At 36.9% G+C, this 18,181-nt stretch overlaps 1 protein-coding gene across 6 annotated transcripts in view; it reads left to right on the forward strand.

The window, feature by feature from the left end:
- The window catches only part of NETO1 (neuropilin and tolloid like 1), a 74,955-nt gene extending 60,360 nt beyond the window's left edge, over positions 1-14,595 (forward strand). Inside the window, exons 8-11 of one of the 6 annotated variants that reach the window (XR_010829583.1) lie at positions 7,770-7,883; positions 10,210-10,768; positions 11,888-11,976; positions 12,818-14,595. Coding sequence is in view for 4 of the 6 variants with exons in the window: in XM_066992737.1 (XP_066848838.1) it covers positions 7,770-7,883; positions 10,210-10,768; positions 11,902-11,962 (734 nt within the window). In the remaining 2 variants the exon portion in view is untranslated. The remainder of the gene's footprint in view (positions 1-7,769; positions 7,884-10,209; positions 10,769-11,887; positions 11,977-12,817) is intronic. The other 5 variants (XR_010829584.1, XM_066992737.1, XM_013190993.3 and 2 more) reach the window with 5 other exon arrangements.
- Positions 14,596-18,181: the final 3,586 nt, after the last annotated feature.

Consider the following 18,181-nt stretch of genomic DNA (forward strand, 5'->3'; position numbering starts at 1 on the left):
TTATACACTGTTCATTGTGCTGAATATGTTACCTCACTTTTTTCTAGGCCAGTACCTTGGTAGATCTTAATTCAAGGCTGCTTTAGGGCACAGTAAAAATAAATGTGCTTGTGTGATCTAAGCTGTAACTTTTGATCTAACTATGTAGCCATCTTTTCAGAGAGAGACAGAATGGCTGAGGTTGGAAGAGACTTTGGGGTTTGGACTTTCTTTGTTGAGAGCTGTGGGTCTGCATCCTGTTGGGTTTTCAGTAACCCCAACACAGTCTTCACAACCTCTCAGAGAAACCAAATCTTGCCCTGTGAATGACAAGCCACAAAGCAAAAAAGTTTGTTCTTGTATGTAAGTGAACTTTCCTGCATTTTATTTAGTGCTCATTGCTTTTTCTTTTTCTTTTTTTTTTTTTTTTTGTCTTGTCACTAGGCTCCACTGAGAAGATCCTAGCTCTGTCTTCTTTACTCTGCCCTGTCAGGTATTTGTACACATTGACAAGATCTCCCCTGAGCCTTCTCTTCTCCAGTCTGATCAGTCCTGGCTTTCCTAGGCTTTCCTCATATGATTATCTAAGTCTTTGATCATCTTCGTGACCTTTTGTTAGACTGACTCCAGTATGTCTATGTCTTTCTTGTGCTGGGGAGCCCAGAACTGGACCAAACACTGCAGATGTGATTCACCAGTGCTGGGTAGAGGGAAAGGATCACCTCTCTTCACCTGCTGGCAATGATCTCTCTTTTTTTTTTTTTCCTACGATGCTGTGTCTTTTTTTGTCACAGGGGCACAGTGCTGGCTCATGGTCATGTTACTGTACACCAGCACCTTTTCTGCAAACTTGCTTTCCAGTCTGTTATTCCCCAGGACTTAGTGATTCATGGGGTTATTCTTCCCCAGTTGCAGAACTTTGTATTTCACTGTTGAAATGCATGTGCTTACTATAGACATATTTCTCCAGCCTGATAAGGTCCCTTTCTACAGCTGTCCAATCAACTGTTCTATTAAACAGCCCTTATAGGTCTGCATTGTCTGCAAACCTGCTGAGGGTACACTCTGCCCCATCATCCAGGATATTAATGAAGGAGTTAAACAGTACTGGCTGTAGAACTGACCCCTGTGCTAAAACGTTAGTGACTGGCCTCCAGCTGGACTTCATTCTATTGATCACTTCTTTGAGCCTGGCTGCTCAGCCAGTTTTGGTCATAGAATCATAAAATCATAGAATGGCCTGGGTTGGAAGGAACCTCAAAGACCACCTAGTTCCAACCCCCCTGCCATAGACAGGGACACCTCCCACCAGACCAGGTTGCCCAGAGCCTCATCCAACCTGGCCTTTAACACCTCCAGGGATAGGGCATCCACAACCTCTCTGGGCAACCTGTTCCACTGCCTCACCACCCTCTGAGTGAAAAATTTCATTCTAACCTCTAATCTAAATTTCCCCTCTTTTAGTTTAAAATCATCCTCCCTTGTCCTACCATTATCTACCCTAGTAAAGAGTCCTTTTCCGTCCTTTTTATAAGACCCCTTTAAGCATTGAAATGCTGTGATGTGATCACCCCAGAACCTTCTCTTCTATAGGCTGAAGAGAGCCATCTCTCTCAGCCTGGCTTTGTAGGAGATGTGCTCGAGCCCTCTGATCATCTTTGTGGCCCTCCTCTGGACCCACTCTAACAGGTTAACATCTTTTTTGTGCTGGGGATCCAGACCTGGATGCAACACTCCAAGTGGGGCCTCACAAGGGCTGAGTAGAGGGGGATAATCACCTCCATTGACCTGCTGGCCATTCCTCTTATGATGCAGCCCAGGATGCAGTTGGCCTTCTGGGCTGCAAGTACGCACTGCCGACTCATGTCACTGTTGACTTATGTCATGAGTCTATGCAGACTACTCCCTTCTTGTCCTTCATTTTTTTGGAAATGGTTTCCAGGATAATTTGCTCCATCATGTTTCCAGGGATTAAGTTGAAGCTGGACAATCTGTAGCTCTCAGTATTCTCCTTCTTGCCTTTCTCAAAGACAACAGAGACATCTGCTTTCTTCAAGTTCTTAGGAACTTCTCTTTATGACCATGACCTTTCAGAGGTAATCAAGAAAACAACATCAGCCAACTTCTGCGGGCATCCCACAAGTCCAGGGTCCATGGATTCATGCCTGTACAGTTTGTTTGATGTTCTCTGACCCGGTCCTCCTCCACTGAGGGTAAGTCCTGCTTGCTCCAGACTGTCTCCTTCATCTCAAGTGCCTGGAACTCCAAAGGGCAAATCCACCAAAAAAAGATGGAGTAGAAGAAGGCATTTAGTACCTTATCCTTTTCCATATCTCTTGTCAACAGGTCCCATGCCCCATTCAGCATCACATACATTTTCCCTCACCTTCCTTTGGCAGCGAATATACCTGTAGAAATCACTTTTGTTGCCTTTCACGGTCTTTGCCAGATTCAACGTCAGATGGACTTCAGCTTTCTTAGCTGTTTCCCTGTATACTTGGTCTATGCCCCTATACTTCCACTGGGGTCACTTGACCATGCTTCCACCTCATGTACGTGTCCTTTTTTTGTCTGCATTTAGTCAGGAACTTTTTGTTTATCCATGCAGGCTAACTGCCACCTTTGTTTGATTTTCTGCTTGTCTGGATAGACTATTGAGCTTAGAAAAGGTGATCTTAGAGAGTCAAGCAACTCTTCTGTTGGACCCCTTATCTTTCCAAGTGGTATTTTTCCAAGTAGATCCCTCAACAAATTCTGCTCTCCTGAGGCCAAGGGTTGTGATCCTGCTTTTTCCTTATTCCCTCCTCTCAGGATCCTGAACTGCAACATCTCGTGATCACTGCAGCCAGGGCTGCACGTAGTGTTCACATTCCCAACCAGTCTTCTGTGTTTGTAAAAGCATGAGTCCCAGCAGAGTTCTCTAAAACAGCTCCCTGTATCAGGAAGTTATTATCAGTGCTCTCCAGAAATCTCCTGGATTGTTCGTGCCCTGATGTGCTACCCTCCACAGGTAGTTAAAATCCCCTTAAAGACCAGTGTCTGTGAATGTGTGACTTCTTCCACATTGGTCTGCCCACTAATCCTGACCCAAAAACTGTTTGCTCAACACAACCCAAGGCAGAGTTCTGTTCATTTCCACTGCTCACTAAATGTCACAAGGACATTTAGATAGTCATAGTGAAGATTGCATACTGATAGATCAGGACTTCTGCTTGGTGGAGAAGTTTGCCTTATTTTATCTAATTGAAGCTAATGATAGCAGTAAATTCCTTTTGTGAAAACATTCACACCCTTTCTTCATTTTTAAATTTTTTACGTATTGAGGCAACACCACAGATGTTCAAAGGTTAGGTTAAGCTGTCTAGTGTTGGAGCCACATGCTTTGTCTGCTTGATTCCACTCCCACGTAGGGTTCTGTAACAGCCTCAGGCAAGTGTTAGGACCAGCTCCACCTTGCTGCAGAAGAATCCTGTTCACTACCAGTTCATGTATCTTTCTGCTGTTACTAGAATATCTTTGGTACTGCACCCTAAGATCCCTTTACTGTGCCTCTTCAAGAGCAATACAATAAAATAAAAAAAGCTAATTCCTTCAATGAAAATTGGGACTGACAAGTTTTCAGCTTCCCTTGATGTTTTCATTCATTCTAACAAAAAAGCCTCATTAGAGTGGGGAAAAAATATTGATTTCTTGTCCAGCTTAATCAGTCTAGGCTCAAGGGACCACAGAGAGGATTTGACTATTCTAATTTTAAAAACATAAACAGAACTGTACTGTTTACCTTTAGATTTAGAAATCTGCCGCACTTGGGTTTCTCCAATGCTAAGACTTCTGTACTTGTTTTGAAATTTCTTTGCTGTCTATCCATCTAGTCACGACATTTATTCACATAGCATTTCTTTCCTCCGTAGTTCAACAACACGATTTAGGGAAGCAGAAGCTCTTTTTTCTTCCTTGTTTCCTCATCTGTTGTTTTCAGATCTCCCTGACATCACTTTGCATAAGTATTCTGTCTTCTAAAATCTGAAAGAAAAAAAAAAAGAATTAATTGCTCTTATTTTTTCTCTCTTGTTCCTGAAACATTTCCTAATATTCTCATTTGATACAGTATCTTGTCATTCATTTCAGTGCAGAATGCCTAATATTTCATTTATTTTGCTGTCTTGCATAGTTCTCTCATTCTTCCTTTTCCTTTCTCTTCCCTTACTTCCTCCCTCCAGGTCTTCCTTTTCTATTTAACAAGTGTATGCTTCTAGATGCCCACATTTCTGCCCACACAACTGTCCTTCATTCCCCTAAATTGTCCTCTATTCTTCTGGGGGGCTGTTTTCCCACTATTATTCCTTTCTTTGTTGTCACATTCAGGATTAGATCAGCTTGGGTTTAAAGTGGGAAGGGAAGTCATATGCATTTAAAAGGTTCTGCCCGCTGAGACAGCACTTTTTCCTCACCACTTCACTTCTAATGCTTTTCATGACAGTCTATGTTTTGTTTGTTTGTTTCTTTATGTCTTTATTAGCATAAACTTTCCTAATGCTGCACTTTCCCCCACCACCCCTAGCCCTCCTTGTGCTGTTCACACTTGTCCTTTGGGTCTTTTCTTGGGCTCTTCTTATGTATTCTCATATATTTTGATTGGTGGCTAGGTATTTTTAGGTTTCCCTTATCTCCCTCTCTGATTTTTTTTTTTTAATTTTTTTTTAGAGCAAGCAGTAAGACTGCCAAAAGATTACTACCTTGCCCAGAAAAGGGTCTTATGGTTTATGTGTGAAAGGATGATAGTGCCTCTGGAAGGTCCTCTATACCATGATGTGACTCTGTCCCTAAATGGCAGCAACAGATAAGGACTGTCCCAAAGCACCCACTGTTTCTAATACATTTATGTATGCTGATCTGCTCTTTCTATCTATTTTTAAGTAAAATATTTCTTGTAACAAACTTAGCACCTGATCAGGGTCTCTGCAGGATGGAGGAATGGTGTACAGAGGTTTGCAATAACTGAACAGTGCTAACTGGGACAGAAACAATTTGGCCAGTTTGTCTTCAGCATTGGTTTAGCAATTGTGGTGGTTTTACTCAGCTGGGCAGCGGAGCTCCACCAGAACAGCTCTCTCACTCCTCAAAGGACAAGGGAGAGAAAATAAAATGGAAGGGGCTCACGGGTTGAGAAAAGGGCAGCAAGATCACTCAACAATTGCCATCATGGGCAAAATAGACTCAGCATAGGGAGATTAATGTAATTTATTACCTATTACTAACAAGCTAGAGCAGTGAGAAACTAAAAGCAAACTAAAAACACCTTTCCCCCATCCACCCTCTTCTACGTTCTCCACCTTAGCAGTGCAGGGGAATGGGGGCTGCAGTCAGCCCCTAATGCTTTCTCTCTGCTGCTCTTTCACGGTCACTCTCTGCCCCTGCTCCACATGGGGTTCCTCCACAGGAGACCATCCTTCCCGAACAGATCCTATGTGGGCTTCCCACATGCAGCCGCTTTTCAAGAACTTTTTCAATGTGGGTCTGTACCACAGGGTCCATTCATTAGGAGCAAACTGCTCCAGCAGGTCCCCATGGGTGGCAGCTCCCCCCAGACCCCCTGCTCCTGCGTGGGCTCTTCTCCATGGGCTGCAGCTCCAGCCCGGGGCCTGCTCCTGCGGGGGCTCTCCGTGGGCCGCAGCCTCCTCCAGGCCACATCCATCTGCTCCACTGGGGGCTCCTCCAGGGGCTGCAGCGTGGAGATCTGCTCCATGTGGGACCCACAGGCTGCAGGGGGACAGCCTGCTCCACCAGGGGTGTCGCCACAGGCTGCAGGAGAACTTCTGCTCCGTGCCTGGAGCACCTCCTGCCCTCCTGCTGTGCTGACCTTGGGTTCTCACTCACGCTCCCCCAGGTGCTGTGGTGCAGTAGTTTTTTTTTCCCTTTCTTAAATTAGCTCTCACAGAGGTGCAAACAACATCGCTTATTGGCTCGGCTCTTGGCGGTGGCGGGTCCCTTTGGAGCTGGCTGAAACTGGATCTGATCTGACATAGGGTAGCTGCTGGGCTCTTCTCACAGAGACCACCCCTGCAGCCCCCTGATACCAAAATCTTGCCACGTAAACGCAGTACAGCATTGCACCCAAATCTCCCCCCCAGGTCAGGGAGTACCTGAGGCCAGGTACTGTGTAACCACAAAACTCACACTGAAACTCAAGCAGAAGGAGCATACAAAGCTCTAAGCATTACATTAGATCTTCTATTGTGGGACTGTAGCTATTGTGACTAAGGGATATTTTAATATACATTTTCATGTTAGCTGCTTCTCTTAGAAAGCAATGTAAATGATGGAGACAAAAGAGCTGTTATGTCTTACAGTTCACAAACACATAAAGCCAGTAGAAAACCCTCCTACAAATAAAATATGTACTTTTTTTTTTTTTTTTTTTTTTTTTTTGCGTAAGTATCTGCATTTTAAAAATGTGTTATTTATATATTAGACCAATAACTGTTTAAGCTCCTGACAATCCTAGGGTTCTGGTGAAGTGCGTAAAAGTGATGGGTGAGTAAATTTGAAAATATATGCTATTTGAAATTGCAAACTTTTGTGCATACTATTTTAGTATATATGTATACTATTATATCTGATTGGATGGCAGTGTTTCTAGGGACAAGTTTTGATGGCGTTTATCATTTCTTTAACAGACTATAACTGATCTGAAGAAGCCATTATAGTCAGTTATGGATATCTGAACTTAAGCAGTTATTGAAAAGTGGATTTCTTGACATGATATATGGAGTCATTAAATTCTGCAATCTAAATCCTTTGTATTGTCCTTAGTTAGCAAACCACTGAAGCAGTCCTCTGCTCTGAGCCAGTGTCTGTGCTAAGGATATATGTTGTCATAGGAACTGCTTTTAAAATTGCAGAAGAGAAAAATTGCCATGAAGCATCAAATTCTAAGTACCAAAATTGAATAATGTGAGCATCATAACTCCTTTCTGATTAGTAAGGGTCTTAGGTTATTTTTTAACTTTCCCTTAGGAAAGGAAATAGTTATAGTATCGGTTTTCAGTTGAGCTAAAAGAAAAAAAAGAAAAAAAAAGGAAAAATAAGTTCATTTTTTGCTGATTTCACACTGATAAAATGTATAGTTTTTTTTGTTTTGGTTTGGTTTGTTTTTTTTTTTTTTTCTTATATTGAGGAAGAGCTTCTGGTTTGTTTTTAATGAACAAAATATGAGGAGTAAATTACCTTTACTGCACAGAATTTTGGAGTACAACCCAAACCTCAACACCTAAGGATCTCTAGCACTTGAGTTTAGCAGCAGGTACAATTCCTGCTGATGACCTCCAAAATGCCATCATGGTAAAGGTTTATGTCCTTCAGTAAAGACTTCATCCTGTAGCTTTAATCCTGCATGATTCTTCTAGATCATGGGCTCCTGGGACATTGATGACTATTTCTGTTTTTAATCTCCCCATGTAATCAAAAGGATACTTTTTTGCTCTAGTCTTTTGTATGACTGGAGCCATTAGACACACTGCAGCCATTAGAAGCAAACTATGGGAAAGAAGTCCATAGTCAATGCACTTAGACAAAAGTGAAAATATCTTTTGAAAGAATAATAAGTGTGTGACTTATGTGCCTTTGATGGTGCATGTCAGATATTAAATATGTCAGATATTGAAATAAACAAGGAACCTCTGCTTTAGAGTTTTCCTCTAGTACAGATTACACAATTCTTCCTTGATGTGTCTGTTGTGGAAAATTGAATGACTTACTATTTAATATCAGCTTTTTCTCTTTGTTTTTAGCCCCTTGTGAAGCCAATACATTCTTTTGCCACAGTAATATGTGTATTAATAATACATTGGTCTGCAATGGACTCCAGAATTGTGTGTATCCTTGGGATGAAAACCACTGCAAAGGTAATGTGTAGGACTGAAACTGTCAACTCATCAGACTGCATGAGATACAACATATTATTCTTAGTTTCTTGTTAATATCTGTCAGAGGGCTCAGGAGGAATAATTCAGGGTCAGCATGCATCAAGCAAGAGAGAAAATGGAGAGGGTAAAATACAGATGGATTTTTCTTTCAATGTTTACAATTGTTTTGCTTGGTGTTGATTTGTGGTGGTTATAACTTTTTGGCAGGCTTTCTGATCACTTTGTTTCTGTACAATCTACAATGCAATTAAAAGTAATGCTTTAGTTCCTTTGCCATAGTTACCTTTGTAGTGAAGTAGCATATGCATAACAGGTGTCTTTTAGCTGCATGCCATGTCCATAATAGCCCAGGTGGGCTAAAAATCCCAGGTGAAGTAGAACTAACATTGTAGAAAAAAGCAGCCAAATCCGTATATAGTCCTTCGGTGAAAATGAAGTGCAAGGACATCACATGAAATTAGGCATAATGTCTGTTTCATAGGTAGGGACTGATGTTCCCTACCAGGTGTTGACAATGGTTTCTAAATATTACTCTGTATTTAAAAAATAAAATAAAATTAAAAATCATCAGCATATTTGCTGTCTTCAGAGGAAAAAGCTTAACTAACTTTCATTACAGGCTAGAGAGACAGTTTGCTTTTTTTATTATTTTTTTTTCCTCCTCTGTTACAACAGATTTGTTCCTGAAAACATGGGTAATGCCAAATTTAGGAACCAATCAAGAAAATATTCAGAATGAGGATTAGAAGTCAGCCCATAAGTCTGCTGAAGCCTGTCAAATCTTGACAAGCAATGCAGTATGGTAAAACATAAATGAAGTCATATTTCAAATGAACACAACAAAACTGTGATGTGAAATAATATTCAAATAGTTCAATTCAATAGTTCAGATGAACTAAACATGGGAAAGAATTATATGTTCGCTGTTTCTTTAGCACAGAAGAAAAAAAAAAAACCTTCCCCTCTCTAATTTCCAAAATTATTTTCATCTTTTATTTGCTGAGTGTCTTTCTATTGGCTCATGTGCATTTACCCTGTCTTGTATTTCAGACTAGAAAAATAAGGTTTGCTGGTTACAGGGAGAAAAAAAAAAAAAAAAAAGCTGTTTGTTGCTGTGTTGCTTTTTCTAAATTAGCTCCTTCTGCAGAGTCTGTGTCAGTCAGAGAAACCCCAAATGAGTCTACAAGAGTAGGAAATAGGGAGTGCTGAAAAGTTCATTGTTGGTATCTAGAAGATTATAAAAAGGTGAATGTTATTTTGGTGTCAATGACTTTCATTTCAAAGGCTTTTTTTTTTTTTTTTTTTTTTCCTCAAGTCCTTTGGTATGTTTTAGGTTGCCAGGAAAAATTACACTAAACTGGGTGTTAAAACTTAATCAGAGATGTCAAGTCTTGAGATGCCTGTAAGAGACTGATGCGAATGCTTTCAGCTTGGCTCAGTCACTGTTTTATCTGTTTGCAGCCATCTGAAAGCAAATCATGGAGAAATATGCAGAACAGGAGAGTGAAACTTCATATTATTTTACTGCATACTTTTTATTTTCCTTCATTCTCAATACTGAATTTGCTGGCCAACTTCCTAGCAGCCTCTGAGTAAAGGATAGTAGGTCTGATCAGCTTTTGGATTATTGAGCACGTTATAAAAATTTCTGGTAATTAATAGGTTATGAAAAAAAAAAACAACTTGCACTTTTTTTTTTTTCTGAAAACTCCTTTCCTTTCTGAATAACTTTTCTATTTTATTCAATTTAGTTTTAGCATTTCGTTGAGTACAGTCAACAGTCCTATTCAGCTCGTAAATTGTAGGAGTTCAAAAAAGTTCCCAATGCAAAGAAGAATTTATTTTTAAAACATGTAAAGGCTTGTTTCATTTATCCTAATGTTCTAGCAGCATATATTTACTAGAGAAGACAGTAAATAACGAAAGAAGCTCCTGCAGAAATCTTAGGGGCTTTAACAGGTGAAAAGACCGTGATACTATATCCATCTGTTTATTATGATGTTTGCTTTTTATATATGAAATAAGAACAACAAAACTACATAAATAGTTGTTTCATCTAGTTAAAAGAGCTTGAAAAAAAAGCACTAACCAAGCCACTAAGTGGAGTCATGTGTTGTTTATTTGGTTTTCATGAATACTTGATTTCTTTTTTCTTTCCCCAGTAAGACTGATTAATTGAAGTCAGACATAGACTAGGCATGGCTTTGCAGTAATTTGTGAACCCCTCATGGCTGTTATTGTTGAACTGCAACTAATTTTGTGCCTTTTTTCTTCTTTATTTTTATTTTTTATTTTTTTTAAACAGAAAAAAGAAAAGCTAACCTATTGGACCAACTTACCAATACCAGTGGGACCATAATTGGGGTGACATCTTGCATTGTTATCATCCTCATTGTTATCTCTGTGATAGTACAAATCAAGCAGCCTCGTAAAAAATTTGTCCAAAGGAAAACAGACTTTGATCAAACAGTGTTCCAGGAGGTGTTTGAGCCTCCTCATTACGAGTTATGCACCCTCAGAGGGACAGGGACTACAGCTGACCTTGCTGAAGTTGCAGATGACTTTGAAAATTATCATAAACTGCGGAGATCATCTTCAAAATGCATTCATGACCATCACTGTGGATCACAAGTGTCTAGCACTAAGGGCAGCCGTAGTAACCTCAGCACAAGAGATGCTTCTGTCTTGACAGAAATACAACCCCAACCTGTAAAACCACTCATTCAGCCCATGAACAGGAGAAATATCCTTGTCATGAAGCATAGCTACTCACAAGATGCTGCAGATGCGTGTGAGATAGACGAAATTGAAGAGGTACCAACCACAAGCCACAGGCTGTCCAGACATGATAAAGCTGTTCAGCGGTCAGTATCCATAGATTTTTGATGAAGACTATTGTGTAAGGACTTGATTGCCCAAACATATTCACTCTTTATTCAGTAAAGACATATTTTCTTTCCTCTCCGTTTATTGTTTAAATTTCTGTTTCTTGATAGCACATACCATTATATTATCTTTCTTTGTCTCTCTCTCTCATCTCTGCTCCAGTTTCCTGGAAGCTTCTGTATCTGTTTTACCTTTCTATGTGATCTTTCTTTTTCTTTTACTATTTTATATACATGCCCACATGCATTCATGCACTGGTCAACAGAGGACAAGTACATTTTTTAAAAAACCAAAGAAGATTTTGTGTAAGTCTAGTTTTTGACAGAGCCACATGCATGTAGTTTCCTTGAAACTGAGGTGGCCTTGAATATCATCCACTGTTGGTCTAACATTTCAAAATCAATACATCAGTAACTATAAAAAACACATCTACCCATTTTGATGTATGACACAATAATGAGAATCACTAACCTGGGGTAAGGAAAACCCTTTTCCCATGAAACATTATCTTTTATACAACAAATGAAAATATTTGCAAAACATTAATGTATTTGTTCCATTATTCATCACAGCATGTTTATATATATAAATATATATTAATTGCAATATGAGACAGAATAGTAAATAGAGAATGCTCCTATATTTACGTAGAAGAATATAGTTAAAAGGAATCTTTCTAATCAATGAAAAAGTTGAGTATGATATTTTTAATAAAAGAGCTATTTCTACTGTATATTACACTCTGAATGACTGTAAATATGAATGATTAAAAGTAAAAGAAAAAGAAAAGGAGAAAGAGATATGAACCATTTATTTGGAAAAGCAAACAGAAACTTTTTATATATATTTGTGTTTTCTCTTGCATGCATTATTTATGCACTTCTTGTGACTGTTTACATGCTCTCCATATTTTCTTTGCGCATTAAGGCACTTCTATCTCTTAAAAACAAGTTATTTGACTATTTTAACCTAACTGCATGCCAATGTAAATTTCTTCGTGAATATTGATCCGATTATCAGTGTGTGCAGTTTATTAAGTATCTATATGCATATATTTTTTTTTTTCTACGCAAACATTATTATTTTGAATGAAATAGCCATAACATTCCAGGTTCTGCCTCATTGGGTCTCTAAGCAAACATGAGTCTGAGTACAACACAACTAGGGTCTAGGAGACAAACTTGAGGTAAGTAAACATACCTATACAACAAATGAACCATCTGTTCCATTCCATTTTATTTGTTATGTTGTTAAAATGTCTGTTAGTCCTCAAGCTATACACCACCTTGTTCTTGCATGGAGAGAGACAGGTTTTAATAATGAGAAGATTGAAAATCAGACAGATGACCGCTTCAGCACTGTAAACTACTCAAAATCAAATTCCTATCCTAATTAAATTCTTACTCTTGAGTGTAGAATCAGTTAAATATAATCCCCCAGCCAAATATTATCTGGATTCTCAACATATCATAAAGACAGATGCTTTGCATGGCTCTAGAGTTTTATTGATTTTTATTTTATGAAAATAAAATTTAGAGTCCCAGCATGAGAAACCGTAAAATTTGGCAATCTAACCCAAGCCATGAAGATATGGAACAACTTGTTTTCAGTTTGTTTTACTCATTCAACCTTGTGAAGTATATAGGAGTATAGGAAAAGTATATAGGAGAACAGATAAATTTAGAGATTCTGTAGCACTAATGTTAATGTTTTTTTTTGTTGTTGTTGTTGTTTTTGAGTCTTTTCCTAGGCTTTTCTTTTTGTATAATTTGTTATCAACACTTAATAAACATAATCTCATATTTTTATATTGAAGTTATAAATAGCTACTAGTCTGTTAATTTCCTTATATACATATATAAGCATATATATGTATATACATGTTTACACATGCATATGTATATAGCAATTTTTTAATGGGAGAGATTCTATTAAAGCTTTTATCGCTTCTAGATAGTTTAGGTAAATATTTGTCTCAATTTTTCTTCACAGGGAGAACATATTTTAACTTTGTTTTGCTTTCACAGAAACACTATTTATACAATCAAGGGAACTGTGAATGGAAAAATCTATAGTGAACTATTTCAGCTATCAGGAAGAAAGAGTGGACGTGTTTCAAATTTCATTTCACTGCCTTTATCCAAACTTAAAAATTACAGACATTTCATACTTCTTTTGAAAGGGATTCCCACTGCACAATAATATGTTTATTTTGTAATTTGCTTGCTGGCCACCAAGTGCTCCTTAGTTTTTAAATACATTACCAGGTTTACTGCAAACTTGAAGGAATTAACTCCTGACTGAGACTGTCCCTACTTTTTTTTTTTCCCCCCTTTTTCTTTTTTCTTAGTTTTATTTTAGTTGATATGTTTTAAGTTTATCTACTTGTTTGTTGTGTGATATGTGGAAGAAGATTACATTGAACTTTTGTTGTATGTACATTGTTTTCATTATATAGACTGCTTGAGAATAGTGCGCTCCTGGGTGATTTTGAACATGCTACAATGAAATGTGAAACTATCGACCTTGGAACCACCAGCTAGAGGTTTTATGGACTCTCTGACCACCTATTCTCATATCATGACAAAATTCAGCAGTGTTGAGTAAAACTACTAGAAGGCAATAAGACTTTCATTATTATGCTTATCAGCCATTTCTCTTTTTCTATTTCTCTTTTCTTTTCATTGCAAGTTAAATTCCCAATTTCAGGAACAATTTATTGAAATCAGGTATTTAGCCATTCATAATCACTTCAATAGAAATGTTTGTTGGATAAGCATCTAGCAATATGACTGAATTTGACACTGAGAAAATAATTTGCATGTATGTTACTGAATATTTGAGTTGGCAAAAAATCCCCTTATTAGACACATTGTAAAAAAGCATGCATTCACAATTGTTGCTGTTCTGTTTCTGTGTCATATGCTTGCTACTTGTAACTTTTTATATAAAGATACATAAAGCAATGTATAATAATTTCTTACCTTGAGTTTAATGTCAATGTTTTCTTTTACTAAATTTACAGATTTTGTAGAATTAATGAGTTTAACCTGTAGGAACTGGAAAGTCAGACACATCAGAGAATCAGCTGTCTCACACCCCTTACTTATTGAGAAAGGAAAGACATTAATTTCTTGAGATGTAGTTGAATTTGTATTACATAAAGACGATTGCTTAATTTCAATGAAAAGGCTTGTGATAACATTTGTTTCCAATTCTGCACTCTGTATTTTTATGGCAGTTATTAGGAAGTTTGTTTCAGTGCAGCATAAAAGCTGATTTTTATCAGTTATGCAAATATTATGGAAGGACTTCAATTTTAGAGATGCATATAAACATCAGTTCCTCATGCAAGATAAAATGCCATTCATAATTCAAGCCATAAACATTAGTAACCAACACTGAAATCAAATACAAGAGGTTAATTTAGTACAAAAATAGGGTAGGCCGAAAAGCCACAATTATGTAAATTTGAAAAACAAACAAACAAATAAAAAAACCCCTTTGTTTGATAACTCAATAACCATGCGTGAAGTCATAGGATGATCATCTATTTAAACTGTTACCTTGCAAATTCTGTCTCAGAACAAATCCCAATCCTTTCTTAAACATATTGTGTCATTTGTGTTCGTTTTAGCTTTTTTTTTTTTTTTTTTTTTTTTTCCCCAGTATTACTGATAAGTGTTGCTAGTTTTACTGAAAAAGTAGAAATAATTTCATGGATATCCCAAAAATATAAAAAGGTGGGAAAAGAGAAACCCGGGAATGCTGACATTAAAAAAAAAAAAAAAAAAAAAAAAAAAAAGATATCGAAAGGTTATCTGTATCAGTTATTTATATATACAGAGAAAGTACATGCTTTACATAATTACAAACACAGAAAATCTAATTTCTACAAAACATTTTCTACAAAAGTAATTTAGGAATTACATAAGAGTAAGGAGGAGTTCAGGTATTTTGCCTCCTTTTTTGTACATGATACAATAAATTTTACATAACAGGATTTTAACTTGATTAGTTTTCACATATAATCTGAAAACAGTCCTCCCTCCTCTACAGTCATTGAAAGTCAATGAGCCATCTCTCAATTACATGGATTTTTTGCATGTGATAATAATACATTTCCAGATGTACTCTAGAACTCCAGATGTACCTCCAGTACTATGTCCAGATGTACAGATCCATTTCCAACTTCATGTAATTTATAATTTTTTTTCCTAATCTTTCCAACTCCTGTTTCATGATCATTTCTTAAATATAGTATGTTAAGATTTTTTTTTTTTCTCAAATCCATGCTTAAAATGGAAAAAAAACCATGCATCCATTATAAAACCAAGGAAGTAGGAAAGACTTGCTGAAAACAAATGTATATACATTATATACACATTTATGTATATTTATAAATATTTGCTAATAAGATAGTGTATAAATAAATATATAAGGAGAAATTTAAATATGTGAATTTAGCTTTGAGCTAATTACATCGGTCACCTAGAAAAATGCTAAAGCTGCTAAATTTTAAAGCTGCTACATATTTAAGTGCCTAAATCCCAGTGAAATGTACAGCTAGCCTGGTCTTTACTAATCATGTAGACAAGAAAATCCATTTTATGTGCTTTTTTTGTTTGTTTGTTTGCTTTTTGTTTTTTAGTGAAGTGTTGACAGAGAACTGGAGAAGGCATGGGTATTAGTACTTATGTAACATGCACATCCTTACTTTCTTAAACAAAAAAAATAATTGTATCAGGGAAAATAAGAGGAAAACATTAAAACCTATGTAAATATAACAGTTCAAACAAAGATGGAATGCTTACTTGCTTAGTTGATCTTGGAAACTCCTTAATAAATAAGAGCTAGGTACCCTTACACAAAACTGTCATTATTAATGACAAAATATGTTTATACTGGGGAAAGAGGGTCAAATTATAAAATTAATTTTTAAAGAAATAAACAATTATTAATTCAAGCCAAATTAAAATTATAAAATAGAAAGATTTAATTTTGAGAAATTATATTCTGCATATAGTCAGTGTAAATAATAATCTAGTCTATAACAAACAGTAAAGACAAATTTTGCTCAGTATCACACAACAGTAAGATATCTTAATGTAATCTATAAAACTCATAATATTAAAATAAAAGGGGGTGTCATTGAAAGTAAAAAGTTTGCCTTTCCTATGAGTATTTTTTATTATCATGAAGCCACTTTTTAAAAAACAGAAAGCAATTCAAACAAGTTTTTCAGTTTCAAATAAAAGGGGTGCTCACAATTGCAATTTGAACACACTACGAGGGAATTTTTACTAGTTCTATTATACCTTTTCCATTCATTGGGAAAAAAATGGTAAAAAAAGGTTTGGCTTATTGAATTAACACAGTTACATGTATTTTGTATATTAATTTAGTAAATAGCTGTGAATTAGATGAGTTGGGCATGTTAGCTTCATGCATTTTACCTTATGTTTGTTTTAAGCTAAAAGTAAGACTAGTAGTTATTAGACTGTTTTGGTTTGATTAGTGGGTGCAATGTGTGTGATGTACAGCCAGGTTCACAGCATGTTTACTCCTTACATATTTTTTAAAGATGAGTTTTTGCCACCGTGATGCATTGCCATATTGCTCACAGTTTTTTTTTTTTTTTTTTTTTTCCTCTAGAGCCATAGTTTTATGTATTTACTTTTCTTTTTAGATGATAGTCTGAACAACCAGTCTCACCCATTTTTCTCCCATCCAGAGAGTAAGGTCTTTCTGTTTGTGAAGTCTTCTTTCCAACATCATTTAAAAATTACAGGAATTCCTTTTCCTGTAATTATACCTTTTCAATTTTTACGTGATACTGAAAACAGCTTGGAAAAAAAAAAAAAAAAAAAAAAGACTACGTGGATCTGAGAAATGTTAGTACCATATTCTTCTATTTTTCTCCATTTTTCTACTGGAGATATTCTCTCAGACCCAGCAAGGATGTAACCAATGGGAAAGGTTTCCTGCTAGCACCAAAATAAGGCAGAGGCAAAGAAAAGAAAGAAAAGTAACAAAGAAAGGAATATAATTAGAATAGTAAGAAGGATTTTTTCTCACATCCATTCACAAATTTGTGGACACGTGTAGGACAGATAAATCATTTAGCTACCATATAAAAAATACCCATGTCCGACTCCAAGATAACCGCATTACCTCTGTTTTATGGAAACACTATACTGCAGACAACAAGTTGGTCTTTTGTATTTTCTTGTCTTCTGCTTTCTTTATGTGGACTCTCCCTGATAACACAGAGAGATATTCTAGTTAAGGGAATATGGCCAAAGACTCTTTTGATATAAAGAAGGAAAAGTGCATCATTCAGAACTGTTAAACATGGAAGTTTGTATCTGAACTTGGAGTCTCTTACCTCCTCACTCCTGACTCGACATTTGATGTGAAGTCCTGGACTCATGGCTCTGCTCCTCTTCCTTATCATTACTTCAGCATCATCTCTCTTTACTCTTTCATGATGATTTTATGTCATTCTCACTTTCACATTTCATTTTTGTCCACAGTGAATTTAGTTTTGTTCCACTCTCTCCATCAAATTCATTGAAAATGCTGAAATCCTATCAGCTCCTTAACCTTATCATACCCTTTCATTCACCTGGCTCTTCCCCATCTATCATTCAAAGCAATCTTAACCTTCCCTTGTCCATAAACAGCAAAGTGAAGACATGATCACAGCATATCATAATTACCTTTAATTTATACAGCACAACAAAAGCCATAAAGATGTATTGGGAAGATCTTGAGTAAAGGCTTATTAAGGATATTGGATTTGTATCTTAATGACTGGGCCTCAGTGTTGTCTGGGCTGCCTACCTCTGGGCTGGCATGCTTGCTCCTGCTATAGCCATACATCAGTATGCTGCAAAGAGAAACTCACCTCCATCTATTCCCTTCTCCCAGTGATACCTGCACTATTGCTAAACAACATTTTGCTTCAGGTACTTTTATGTTTTATCCTATGTCCCTCAACACAACATAAATCACCATCCTAGCTTCTTTTACATGTCTAATAAAACACATTTTTGCTGCAAAGCCTTGAAAACACCTGTCAGTGGTATGGCAGAGCTAGCAGCAACAAGGTAAGAACATCATTTACCAGGAGAAGCAGGAGCTGCTTTCCCAGGAAAGAATCATGCTGATCTGCAATCTCTGTGTCAACATAGGAGAAAGGGAAACCCTATACAAACTGCAGCTAAGAGTACAGACAATCCAAATGCTCATGATAAAAAAATGGAAGCAACAACATTGCTCAGATTTCATTATCAAAGTAACAGGCCTGACCAACACCATGCATAAACATTGCATCTCTTCATTGTCAGATAATGGAAGACTGCTGTGAAATCCTGCTTTATCCCAGG

The sequence above is a fragment of the Anser cygnoides genome, chromosome 2 (genome assembly GCF_040182565.1).
Source record: "Anser cygnoides isolate HZ-2024a breed goose chromosome 2, Taihu_goose_T2T_genome, whole genome shotgun sequence".
In the NCBI taxonomy this organism is placed as follows: domain Eukaryota; kingdom Metazoa; phylum Chordata; class Aves; order Anseriformes; family Anatidae; genus Anser; species Anser cygnoides.